Below are 12,885 nucleotides of genomic sequence, written 5' to 3'. Positions count from 1 at the left end.
ACAAAACACAATGCCACAAGAGATCAAACACAGAGATGACACAGTGGTTTATCCCGTGGTTCGGCCAAGACCAACGCTTGCCTACTCCACGTTGTGGCGTCCCAACGGACGAGGGTTGCAATCAACCCCTCTCAAGCGGTCCAAAGACCAACTTGAATACCACAGTGTTTTGCTTTGCCTTTCAATATCCCGTTTGCGAGGAATCTCCACAACTTGGAGCCTCTCGCCCTTACACTTGAGATTCACAAAGAAATACGGAGTAAGGGAGGAACTAGCAACGCACACAAGACTCAAAATCAGAGCAACAGCACGCACACAAGTCGCAACAAGAGCTCGCAACACAACTCAATGAGTTCACAACTCAACAAGAGCTCTAGATGCTATCACAATGAACCAAATGCGCAGAATCGATGTCTTGGTGCTTAGGAATGTTGTAGGAATGCTTGGTATCTTCCTCCATGCGCCTAGGGGTCCCTTTTATAGCCCCAAGGCAGCTAGGAGCCGTTGAGAGCAAATCTGGAAGGCTGATCTTGCCTTCTGTCGACTGGTGCACCGGATAGTCCGGTGCACACCGGACACTGTCCGGTGCCCAATTTCTTTCCTTAAACGGCACAGCCGACCGTTGGCCACCAGAGAGCCGTTGGCGCACCGGACATGTCCGGTGCACACCGGACAGTCCGGTGCCCCCTTCTAGCCGTTGGCTCGGCCACGTGTCCCGCGCAGATCGCGCGGCCGACCGTTGGCCCGGCCGACCGTTGGCTCACCGGACAGTCTGGTGCACACCGGACAGTCCGGTGAATTATAGCCGTACGTCGTCGGTAAATTCCCGAGAGCTGCCAGTTCGCCCGAGTCAGTCTGGCGCACCGGACACTGTCCGGTGCACCACCGGACAGTCCGGTGCTCCAGACCGAACAGCCTTTTGGCTGTACACAGCCAACTTTTCTCTGACTCAATTTCTCCTTTTTCAAGCACTTAGACACAACACATTAGTCTTCAAAACAATGTACTAAGGCTTAGAAACATACCTTAATTTACTCTTGATTTGCACTTTGTCCATCCATGGGTATAGATTCACATTTAAGCACTTGTGTTGGTACTCAGTCACCAAAATACTTAGAAATGGCCCAAGGGCACATTTCCCTTTCACTATTACATATCTACAAAATAATGAATGCGAACAAAATTAAGTGACAAGTCATAAGCTACGTACGTCCAAAGTGCCACAAAGGTAGTAGCAGCGAGCAGCCGTGTCTGGATGTTGTGATTGATGTACCCAAGCCAGTCTGCCACAGTCACAGTTAGGCACGGGGAGTTCAGGAGGAACAGGAGCATCCTTACTAGATACGTCCGGATATAACTCCCGAGGACGACCTCTCTTCTGCCACAACGCCTCTCGGTACATGTCTTTCATCTAATAAACGATTATAATTATCACTTGTACCTATTATGCTTTATAATAAGTTTACACAAACTAATAATCGAAATGATAATATAATAGGTGTATACAAATTATTAAACTAACAACTCAATATACAAAACGAATCAGTTGGAAATCATACCTTGGTCTACGAAGTGAACCAACTCAAATCTTTGAATCCAGCAAATTTTGACGAAGTTTGGAAATGTGATGAAATGAGCTGCTCTCGGCCAGCCGCGCGGGCGTTTTTATAGGAATTTGTAGCTCGGCGCCAAGATCTGTGACGCCGAGCTACGAGGCCGCGCCGCCACCACGTCAGAGCCAGGTCAGCCCTGGACGCAACTAGCCGTTGCTGCCACGTCATAGCTCGGCGCCGAGCTGTGTTAGCTCGGCGCCACAGGCTATGGCGCCGAGCTAAGGGTCCAAAACTGAGTTTAAATTTTTTTTTAGTCTAAACGTGATTTTACTTCTATTTAATGGCTAAAATACAAAAAATTCGGGGGTATGCACTCATATCTGTCGTCACAGAAGCGTATATATGTACGTTGCGATGGTGCGTGCACGCGTATTACACCTCTCTCTCTATCTCAAACGACGGAGACAAGAGACCTACAACAAGAAAGAACGACGACATGTACTCAAAGCCTACCTTATTACACCGTATGTACATTATGCCTCGGTCTTCCAAATTAACCTGTTCACATGCATGCATACGTCCGATCGAGAGAGAGACACCAGTAATTAACCAGTATAAATATAATACCAGCTGCCCGCCCTCACCGTCCCGAACCCATCCATTCCCACCCCCCCCCCCCCCCCCCCCCCCCCCCCCTTCCACTTGCAAGTACGTATACTTCTTGACGTGGATCGACCGACCATGGCCAACAAGCTCGCCACTTCGTCCCTCCTCGCCGCGGCCGTCCTCCTCATGGCGCTCGCCGCCCCCTCACTGGCCGGCGACCCCGACATGCTCCAGGACATCTGCGTCGCCGACTACAAATCCCTCAAGGGCCGTAAGTGATCCATCCACGATCGATGATCTCCACACACTCTAGCTAGCATTACTGCATTAGCAACATTGATTGTCTTTAATTTCGGCGGACTCCTCTACGCTCTGTACATATATGTGTATGCGCCTTGCATGCATGCAGCACTGCGGCTGAACGGATTCCCGTGCAAGAGGCCGGAGAACGTGACGGCTTGCGACTTCTTCTCCGGCGCGCTGGCGAGCGCCGGCAACACGGCCAACGCGCTGGGGTCCGCGGTGACGGCGGCGAGCGCGGACACGCTTCCGGGGCTGAACACGCTGGGCGTGTCGCTGTCGCGCATCGACTACGCGCCGTGGGGCGTGAACCCGCCGCACGTCCACCCGCGCGCCACCGAGGTCATCTTCGTCCTCCAGGGCTCCCTCGACGTCGGCTTCGTCGCCGCCGCCAGCAACCGCCTGTACGCGCGCACCGTCAGCGCCGGCGATGTCTTCGTCTTCCCCCGCGGCCTCGTCCACTACCAGAGGAACAGGGGCGGCGACCCCGCCGTCGCCCTCTCCGCCTTCGACAGTCAGCTGCCAGGCACGCAGCCCGTCGCCGAGGCCCTCTTCGGCTCGTCGCCGCCCGTGCCCACCGACGTGCTCGCCAGGAGCTTCCACGTCGACGGAGGACTCGTGGAGGCCATCAGGTCCAAGTTCCCGCCCAAGTAGAAGTAGACCTTGCCACTGCCATGCTCATGCAATGCAAGCGCCACGTACGTACGTGTACGTATTATATATACGTACGCTGGTATTAATAACAATCGAGGCGTGGTTTAATTGAACAAGCACTGTCGCTTTGTATGATGTGTAAGGTGGTGTGTTTCTGTCGACGTGCAAATCCAGAGTAATGAGTGTCCTGATTACATTAATTGTTGCCTGGATTAATACTGTTGCTCTTGCACCATAGTCCCTTCGATCCAAATTACACTTCCTTTCAATTTATAAGACAGTTAAGTTTTTTCTATTCATAGCTTTTACCACGCATATATATATTTAGGCACCTAGACATACATTATATCTATGCACATATATATTCAGATACAAAGTAAAAACTACCCCCTCCATCCGAAATTATAACTCATTTTGACCTTTTTACCAATTATAATTCGTTTGCCTTTTTTATGCCAAATTTAAACAACTCGTCTTATTCAATTATTTTCATGAAAAAATAAAAAAATCAAAGCCATATTATTTACTAGCAGGTAAAACTTAGGATAAAAAAAGTCAATCGTAGAATTACTAAAACATCTTATGATTTGGTTCAGTAGAGGGAGTACTTAATCACTTGTACGACTTCCGACCTCGGGATTGCTTCAGATTTATATGCATACAGGCTCTACTACAAACTTCAGAGACCATCAATACTTGGCCCAGATTTGCCATTTGCATTTGCAATCATATTGGAAGATTCCCAAGGCATTCTAAAACCGATGCTTGCTTATGCATTTACAAGATAGATTAGCCTGCTTCTACTAAGCATTTACATTACCTCTGCTCAAGCACTCTACTTTTCACACAATGAGAAAAAAAAAGGGGGGGGGGGTCGGGGTAAGAGTAAAGAATTATGTAAAACTGAAGATAAAAAAAACTTCCTGTTTTCCTGGGAGCAGAAACCACCTCTTCTCAGGGGGGTAGGTAAAATGGTAGCCACGTTAGCAACCCAGCTTGACTGACGAGAGAGCCCTTCAGGTTACATGGCCTCAGCTCCGCTTGTAATCAGGTATGTTTCTCCAGGTCAATCTAGTGTCAGTTAGCCGCAATGTCACTGTTGACACTGGCGGTCGATTTGTCAATCACGCGGACATTGTACTGCTGGTATACCCTCGCCCGGTTCTGTTGCCACCACTGTTCTGCTTGTGTCTCACTGAATCTCTTCCGGCTATATTTACATAACAAAAATGGAAGTCACGAGCTGAACCACATGAAAATTTAACGGGAACACGTTGTAAGTTGGATACTAGCTATAGAAGTTGCCTGCTGAGCAGGATTCAAAAGCACCTACCTGAACCGAACCCGCTTGAGATCTCTGGCGCCTCCAGGCAACGCAGTGAGAGTAATGTAAACACCTGGTTCATCTTGCTCTACCCATTCAGCATCGTGGCAAGATTCAGCATCAGGCAGCCTACCTCCATTCTTGCCAACTTCTGGATGGCTCGTTTTATTCCTAATAGAACTTTGTCCATTAGAAGTAAGCAATCCATTATGACCATTTATGATTTGTTCTCCAGAGCTGCTTGGGCTGCCCTCACTCTCCGTAGGCATAGACGGAATGTCACTTGGAATGAAAATTCCAGGAAGAGGTGGCAACTTAGTGTTCTTGGCTGCTCCTCCAGGTAATCTCTCTGCCATCCCCTTCAACTATTACATAAAGAATGGAGTTGACCATCAGATGATAGCTGCCATAAGTGGTACTGAGTTACAAAGCCCTTTTCTTTATTAGCCATTAGCCATGAATATACAGAGTCACATTTAAATGTGGGACCTTATAGCCAATAATTGATTCCGAATTATTCAAGACTTCAGATTTTTCCATTAAAACAAACTGCTTTAATTTCTCCTAAATGCTAATGTTGAAATTATTCTGATAAACTTATATGTGGGCACAAAAAAAGAGATAAAATTGCAAGCCCATACAGTAAGCAGCCTTACTTGTGCAGTGAGTGACTTGATTACTTCCTTTGCTGCCTTGCACTTTGCAGTTTCCTCACCAGCAATAGAAATAGCTTCCTTCAGTTGTTTGGTAGTTCTTTCCAGCTCCACTTCCAGGAGTTGAGACTTCCTAGCAAGACTCTCCACCTGTAAGTCAAGAGCTAACTACATGAGCAGTAAGTCCTCTCTTCTGAAGTTCTGATGATACTTAGCTTTAAGGGGAAAAGAGGTTCAAATCTTGAAACTCCTATATGTTGTCCCGTCCGCCATATTAGTATCAAGTAGGCAGGTAACAATCCGCCAAAATTTAATGAACTTCCATTCTCCATACTTTGTTACTGTTACAGAACAAAAGTGTATATGTCTAGTTGTCTACAGTGCAAGGTTACAGAGGGTAAGCAGACCTAAAAACCTGTAAGCTATCTTTTAGAGCCTAGAATCAAAAGTTCAGTATAAGACAAAACGCACTGCTTTCTTGTGCTGAAAATCGAGCATGGTATCAGCTAAAACTCCACTAGATTTAAACTGTCAACTACTGAAAGAAAAAATACAAATATCAATGTACCAATCAAATAGCATTAAAAATGTGGAGCAAAATGTGTACCTGAGACCTCAAATTCAGAACCTCTTGGCTTAATGCATCATTTGTTGGCTTGCCATCATTGGGAACAACTCTTGGAGATGTTAGACCACCCAGAGTAGGTGTTGGTGTTGTAGATCGTGGAGGGCTTGCTCTTCTTGAAATCGGTGATGTTGCCCTAGAAACAATTCTAGATCCAGGAACTGATGCTGAGAAGAACTTCTTTGAAGATCCAAATACAGGATTGAAAGATCTTGAAATGTTTAGTCCACTCCAATGTGAACTTCCATTAGGCACAGGGGAAACACGAGTGCTATTAAATTCAAACTTCTTATTTTTCTTGGAATATCTGCTATCCAAATGCTTAAAAGATTCCATTGAAGACAACCTTGATAGTTGAGCATTTGACCTTGTTTCCAGATCCTCCTCATTTGCATCACTGACTCCCGGTACAGTAGCAGCTCGCTTCGCTGAAGAATGCATATCCGTCTCAAGTCCCTTTGTCAGTTTGCTGTAGCAGGTATCGCAGACACGGTAGGGCTTGTTTGTATTAGGTGCTAATGAAGCCTTCAGGGATTTTTTACTGCTGCAGGAATGACAAAATACTAGAGCACAGTTGTAACAATTATGGCGTTTTCTCCTCAAGTTGAATGGCTGACGGCAACCTGAGCACATCGATTGATCAACTCCAGATACCCATTTGTGAATGCATATTGCTGCAGTGAAATTAATTCCACAAACAACAATTCTGACTTGCTTATCTTTCAGTGCTTCGACCAATGTAGGAGTATTCTTATCATCAGTATCGCCATGACCTAACCGCCCATTTGCACCTTTTCCCCATGTGTACACCTCGGTCTTAGAAGTCAATACAGCCACATGATAAGCGCCACATGAAATCTCCTCCACAAAGTTTTTGTGTAGCTTCCCTTCAACACGCACAGGAAGCATACCATCAGCTTGTGCATTCCCAAGTTGACCATAGACAGCACTGCCCATTGTATACACATGCCCAGAAGTTGTTAGGGCTACTGTCAAGCAATGCCCACAAGCAACCTGACAAAAATTGGGCTCCACCAAAGCAGCCACACAAGTTGGGACAAGTTTTGGTCCCTTGTCACCATGACCTAAGCGACCTTTATCACCATCACCCCATGTAAATATCTTACCAGAAGAACAATTGCTAGAACTTGAATTCCCAGCCATGACTTCTACAACTGCAGCAGTGTGCCAAACACCACAAGCTGCCCGCACCGTGCGTAGCCCTTTGAGAGATTCAACTTCCCTGGGGACCGAGATACTCTCACGATCTCCATGGCCCAGAACCCCAAAAGATCCATCACCAAATGTGAAAAGCTGTCCAGCGGAAGTTACTACGGCTGTATGCCAAGGTCCACATGAAATTGATGAAACATGTATGCCCTCTAATGGTCCATTCACGTGCTTTGGTACCCAGTGACTGATATCATTTCCATGACCTAAAAGCCCAAATTTAAATGTGCCATCCCCCCATGTGTAAAGATCTCCAGATAGTGTAACAGCACAAGTGTGATATTCACCACATGCTACAAGCTCAATGTTCATATGAGAAAGAGCATCAATAAGTTTTGGCTGAGACACATCACAATCAACACCATGACCAAGCCGTCCCCCTGATTCCTCACCCCATGAGTATATCTCGCCTTGTTTAGTAACAAGTGCAGCATGCCTTCCTCCACAAGATATGTTCTGCACATCAAGTCGCACGGCAAATTCTAACGGTTTTGGTACAAGGCAGTCCATTTTTGCACCTGAGGAGCTTCCAACTCTTGAACCACCACCACCAAGAATTCCTTCCCCGGTTCCTTCTCCCCATATAAAAACATCGCCTAAAGCATCACCATCGTCATGACCAGAACCATGACTAGATGAACTAACTGCACTTGAATAACTGGCTCGGAAAGCATCCATTGGAACGCCTCTAGGGTGCCCATTTGTGTTATCCGAGTGTCCAGAAGACATAGAATGGACAGATCCAGCATTAGAATCTGATGGAAAGAAACCACGGGGAGGAACTGCATACAGCATGACATCAGAAAATGCCTTCTCCAATCCATTCTTTGGTGGGCTTCCATATGGAGTACGGAGTCGATAATTGTCACTGCCATCCTGGTATAAAAATTCATTTTCAAAAATAAATGACAATATAAAAAAAGATGACATATATTGCAAAGTAATGTGAAGGGAAGGAGAAACCATTAAAAGTGATTAAGTACACTAGCAATTTGACAAAAAAAGCTTTCTTTTCTAGCTTTGCACTCTAGTGTCATCTGTCATCAAATTTCTGCCAAGGCTTCCTGCTCTGATTGAACACATCAGTGAAAACAAGGTGTTTCCAGAATGATTTGAGTGGAGAAATCGCTAGCTGAACCAACAACATGAAAACTGGATCCCTTCTAACTATGAAGAGACTTCCCAGCACAATTAAGGGTTGAAAACTCGAATGTTTTACTCTAGTCTTCTAGTCATCTAGGTAGGATTTTAATACAATAGACAATAGAGACAGTAATACCTTGTGGATGCTGTCATTGCTGCTGAAAGGTGAACTCAAAGGAGAACTCCGTCGTGTGTAAGTCCTCGGACTAGTTGCACCAGAGGAAAGCAAATCACTTCTAGATTCAGTTCTCCATTTTCTTTGGTGACAACGTGAAATCAGTGTTTTCAGCCCAGCGAACCATACTTCAGCTTCATCTTTATCTTTGCATATCTGATATCAATGAACAAAACAAATCATGTCACCATGTGAATACAAAACTAAGAGTTAGAGGGGAGGGGGTGTTGTAGCAACAGAGCCAACAAAGACAAAACATATAAAAATATGAACCAGGGATAACTTACTACATCCAATGACCTATCATGTGAAATTAGAGAAAAAGACTGGCATTCTTTCTCAGGCCGTGGATACCTCTGAAAAATTGACTGAATGATAAAAAAAGGTCTAGTTAGTAAAGTAAGACAACCAATTTCATCACGGATGGAAAATGGAAATACTTCTAAGGAAACATATAGTTTTTGTTCATTAACAATGGAATTCAATTGTAACCCGACACAAAATCTAAATTCTTTAGTATAGGCGTCAAAAGTAGCAAGATAATACAAGAGTTGTTCTAGTTATTTTTAATTTCACAAAACTATTTAAAAAAACTCGGTCGTTAGGGGAAAGACCGCCCTCACGGTATTATATTAAGAAGAAGCCCAATCAGAGCCCGACCAAGAAAGGTCACGAAAGTTGGCCCTCCGTGCAGCGTGAGGGTCTGCCCCCTATGTACCAGATCTTTACTCGTGCTTTGAACCCTCCCAACCCTTACACAAGTATTCGCCCCGCATAGGTCAATCCATCTCATGTGCATACAACTAGAGGAACCAGCAAGTGACATTTTTTTAACCTCAGCCTAAAATTCGCTCACACTGAGATTCGAACTCAGGACCTCACGAGTGCTACTCAAACCACCTAACCAACTCAGCTAGATGCCCTTTCGCATCACAAAACTATTTAGCCATACTAGTGTGAAAATAAGGACTTCAGAAATGCAATTAAGTTCATCCATATGGGTTGACAAGCAAACATCACCAGAAAATCAAGACATTTTTAATATGAAGCTTGTTGATGGAGAAATTGCTAGACATGATAATCTTCTTAAAAATGAGTCTAGGCCTCCTACTCCTAAGAACATTAACTTACAGTCCGTTGCCCAGGAATTATCTTGGATATATGGCTCAACCTTAGATGTTTCTCTTCTTTCCCTGAGAACCATATCAGTACAGATTCATCCTGAAGGAGCAAAAAAAGCATAAAATACACCATACAAGCCAGAGGATTGTGACGGCACAGAACCACTGTTAATTGGAGAGTCTAAATAAGGCTCACATTGGATAACCTAAATGGACAAAACTTTGGTTTTCCTCTACGTCCGTACTTCAGCAAGTATGCTCCTTTCTTGAGAGCAGTGATGGCCTGCAAAGAAGGATGCTGTCAAGCCTCAAATATCATCTTATCAGGTCATCAAAATATGGAGAAAGAAAAACTAACAACTAGGAGAATGCAACTTCCATAACGTTTTGAACATATAAAATAGACATGGGGTAAATAATAGGTTTTATAGTATTAATGAAATAATAATAATAATAATAATAATTGAAGTTGCTAACGGTTCAATATACAATATGGGTCAGTTTTTTACTACTTTTGTTTTGCTGCTGATGCCATACAGCTCATTCTTCATATCGACCATTTTCACTAAGCATCAGACTGATATGTGTGCCCTTCTTTTATGGTTTCATTTATTTACAACAAAGGATAAAACCAAAATAACCCCTATCACACTAGTTGAGTTCTAATAATGAGTGCAACTACAGCCACTAGCTTGCTGATTTGATAAGAACAATCAATGATTGCGATATTTTCAGTTATGCATGACCTTTTCCTGTATTGTGTTTGTTTTAACTACTTTGCATTATTAGCATCTTGTCAGATGCACTTGGAAGGAAGCTTATGAAGCATCTCACTATAAAGTATAAACTCCAGAACTGAAACAGTGTTTTGATCAGTGTCCCCATCAGCTCTTATGTCACACATTATATGGAATGACAAATGTGGTCCCTTAATAGCAAAAAAATGTGAAATGCATTATTGGGTAAGAAACAAATGAAAATGTCCTTTTATCGGTTGTCAGCATAATCAGTTAAAGCATGCTGATTGTATCCAAGTATCCTAATCCAGTCTTATCTTCACTCAGGCCTTGTTCGGTTATTCCAATTCCATGTGGATTGGAGTGGTATTAGTATGGATTGAGATAGATTTTGACTTGCTATGAATTTAAACCGACTCGATACCACCCAGTCCACATACCCAGTCCACATGGATTAAAGGTGAAACGAACAAGCCACAAACGGAATGGTGGACATATATTGTACATACATAAAGAAAAAAACAAATCAAGCATCGCTTGATTCCAAAGCCCGCACACTGCAACACCCTCCTTGGTGCCAAAAATAGAAGTATAGGACTACAGTAGTAGAATCAGCTTAAACTGTCCATTTGTGTGCCATGTGGTCGGACATGCCTCTCAAAACATACAGGAGTTGAAATCCGCAAAACCACAAAGCCACGGCAACCATCCCCAAACAATTCTTCACAATTCCACAAAACCCAATGCGACATCCGTCAAACCTCAGCTCGACTTCAGCGCGCCATGTAGCAGCTACAACAGAATGGGCAAGCACAGCACCAAGGCCAAAACAGCAAGGGGAAAAGGCACGAGCGTGCAAGTCAAAGAACTAGACTAACAAGTAAGGGTCCTCGCTCCCAGAATGAATCTTCTGTTCACCGAAGTATGCCACTGTCGACTGATCCCCTCAGCTCCAGAAAACAGGGAATGAGAAGCATAATAGTCCCGGCTTGACCTCTATACACCCGAATTAGTGGTTGGACGCCAAACAAGTCAACAACCTTCCTACCTCCCGGAATTTCAGCAGAGGAAGGGGAACAGCGACCTGTAATGTCCAGTCTGAGCTTCAATGTAGCACGTAAGAAGAAAACCATCGAACCACAGCATCAAGGACCATGAATTCCGCCGGAATCAGGCACCATTTCACGTCCGCACACAAAGAGCACGAGCTGGCCCAAAATTCCGCGCTACGCGTGGGCAGAGAGCACGTAGGCGCTGCCCATCCACATCTCAGTTGCACCCACGGTAGAACCATGGACCGGGGAGGGGAAATCAATCCGCCCAACGCGGGCTGAGAGCACGCAGGCGATAGATGATGATCTGCACATCCACATCTCAGTTGCACCCACAGTAGAACCATCAACCATGGATGGAGGAGGAGAAATCAATCCAGGCGGAGAAGAGTTAGCAGCACGCTGCACGTACCTGCTCGATGTCACGCTCCACGGGCCCCGCCCGGATGCCGCCGAGATCCAACGAGACGTCCGACATGGCAGCGGCCTCCGCATCAGCCCCGGCGCCAGCACCGCCCCATCACGAACAGGCGCGCGCGGACTGCCGGACTCGCTCTCCGCGCCCTGCCGCCGCGTGCGGGGGAAACGGGGCGCCGCAATGGGGGGCTCGCTCGTCGGCTCGTGTCCGGGTGGGCAGGGAAGCTCGCGTGCGCGCGAGGCGACGAGCTCGGGGCGCGCCGCAGGGCCGCGAGAGACCAGATCTTAGAGCGGCGGAGGAGGAGGCGGGAGCGAGGGGTTTGGCGGTGCAGGGAGGTGGGAGGGGCAGGGGCAGGGGAGGGGAGAGAGGTCGCGATGTTGAGGAGTCGGGAGAGAGAAAGAGAGGAGGCTGTGGAGGGAGGGGAATAGGGGATCGGCGGCGTATCCTGTGCACATCACTGATCGGTGCACATGGTGCACACGTAAAATCTCAGTCTTTAATTTCTGATCCAACGCTGGATTGTCTCACCTTGGCATATTAGCATGTAGACCTTCCCTCACTCTTCTAACATTGGCTTGTTCAGGCTTCCTAGCCGCCGCCTCGCCTTCGTGGCCAAGCACGACGCCGCTGGCCCCTTTGTCCCCGTCGCCGTTCAGGGCTTCAGGCCAAGCACGACGCCGCCGGCCCCTTTGTCCCCGCCGCCCATACGACACGGCCTCTCCTCGTGAAAACGGATGCACACTGGCGATCGTCGTTCCTCGTCGCCCTTGAGGTTTGAGTACCCTCCTCTGCGATGCAGGGCCGGCCTTGAAGAGGTGCGGTGTGTGCGGCCACACCGAGTCCTAAAAACAGAGGATCCCCTAGCCATTGGATGCTGGCATTTTTTTTGTTAAGCATATCTATTCTAGACACAAATATGTAAAAAGTGATGCGCTATCGAGTTATCGACTAGTCTCATTTATATTGGTAAACTAATGTCTCAGTTACTTATTGAATACTCCATCCGTTTCAAAATAGTATTTGGTTTAGCTCTTAATTTTTATATTTATATTGATGATAATAAATCCACTAAAGAAGCAAAACAAAAAATTTTATTTTGATGGTTGCTTCGGTAGAGGGAAGCTTTTTAAAATTAAAATTTTTTGTGAACTATTTATGGTCAACAAATAACTCAAAAGAGGTCAAATGGCTTGGCGATTCTATATATCAAAAAAAAGTTGTTAAATGAGATTGATCTCGATGATATAAGCGATGACTTTATATCATAAAATGTTAGAAGATATTTTTAATAATA

At 45.6% G+C, this 12,885-nt stretch overlaps 2 protein-coding genes across 4 annotated transcripts; one reads left to right on the top strand and one right to left on the bottom strand.

The window, feature by feature from the left end:
• The first annotated feature begins 2,246 nt into the window (after nucleotides 1-2,246).
• LOC103636282 (putative germin-like protein 3-2) lies at nucleotides 2,247-3,408 on the top strand. The gene is made up of 2 exons (XM_008658642.3): nucleotides 2,247-2,430; nucleotides 2,569-3,408. Exons 1-2 carry the CDS (start codon nucleotides 2,295-2,297, stop codon nucleotides 3,111-3,113), a joined length of 681 nt encoding a protein of 226 aa, XP_008656864.1. The 5' UTR covers nucleotides 2,247-2,294; the 3' UTR covers nucleotides 3,114-3,408.
• A 324-nt stretch (nucleotides 3,409-3,732) lies between these two features.
• On the bottom strand, nucleotides 3,733-12,253 carry LOC103636281 (Putative regulator of chromosome condensation (RCC1) family protein). 3 transcript variants are annotated; one of them, XM_020543436.2, is made up of 10 exons: nucleotides 11,586-12,253; nucleotides 11,206-11,480; nucleotides 9,581-9,667; nucleotides 9,395-9,484; nucleotides 8,551-8,631; nucleotides 8,225-8,419; nucleotides 5,698-7,821; nucleotides 5,094-5,240; nucleotides 4,447-4,802; nucleotides 3,733-4,323 (listed from the first exon to the last, which is right to left on the bottom strand). In XM_020543436.2, the coding sequence occupies exons 7-10, from the start codon at nucleotides 7,738-7,740 to the stop codon at nucleotides 4,191-4,193; spliced, it is 2,679 nt and encodes an 892-aa protein (XP_020399025.1). In that variant the 5' UTR covers nucleotides 7,741-7,821; nucleotides 8,225-8,419; nucleotides 8,551-8,631; nucleotides 9,395-9,484; nucleotides 9,581-9,667; nucleotides 11,206-11,480; nucleotides 11,586-12,253; the 3' UTR covers nucleotides 3,733-4,190. The 3 variants fall into 3 exon arrangements, with proteins under 3 accessions (XP_020399025.1, XP_035817777.1, XP_008656863.1); XM_035961884.1 differs by having other exon boundaries at nucleotides 11,170-11,480; nucleotides 11,586-12,245; XM_008658641.3 differs by lacking the exon at nucleotides 11,206-11,480.
• Nucleotides 12,254-12,885: the final 632 nt, after the last annotated feature.

Source organism: Zea mays, chromosome 8 (genome assembly GCF_902167145.1).
Source record: "Zea mays cultivar B73 chromosome 8, Zm-B73-REFERENCE-NAM-5.0, whole genome shotgun sequence".
In the NCBI taxonomy this organism is placed as follows: Eukaryota; Viridiplantae; Streptophyta; class Magnoliopsida; order Poales; family Poaceae; genus Zea; species Zea mays.
Note: the sequence above shows the minus strand (reverse complement) of the source record. Positions and strands in the feature narration are given on the sequence as shown.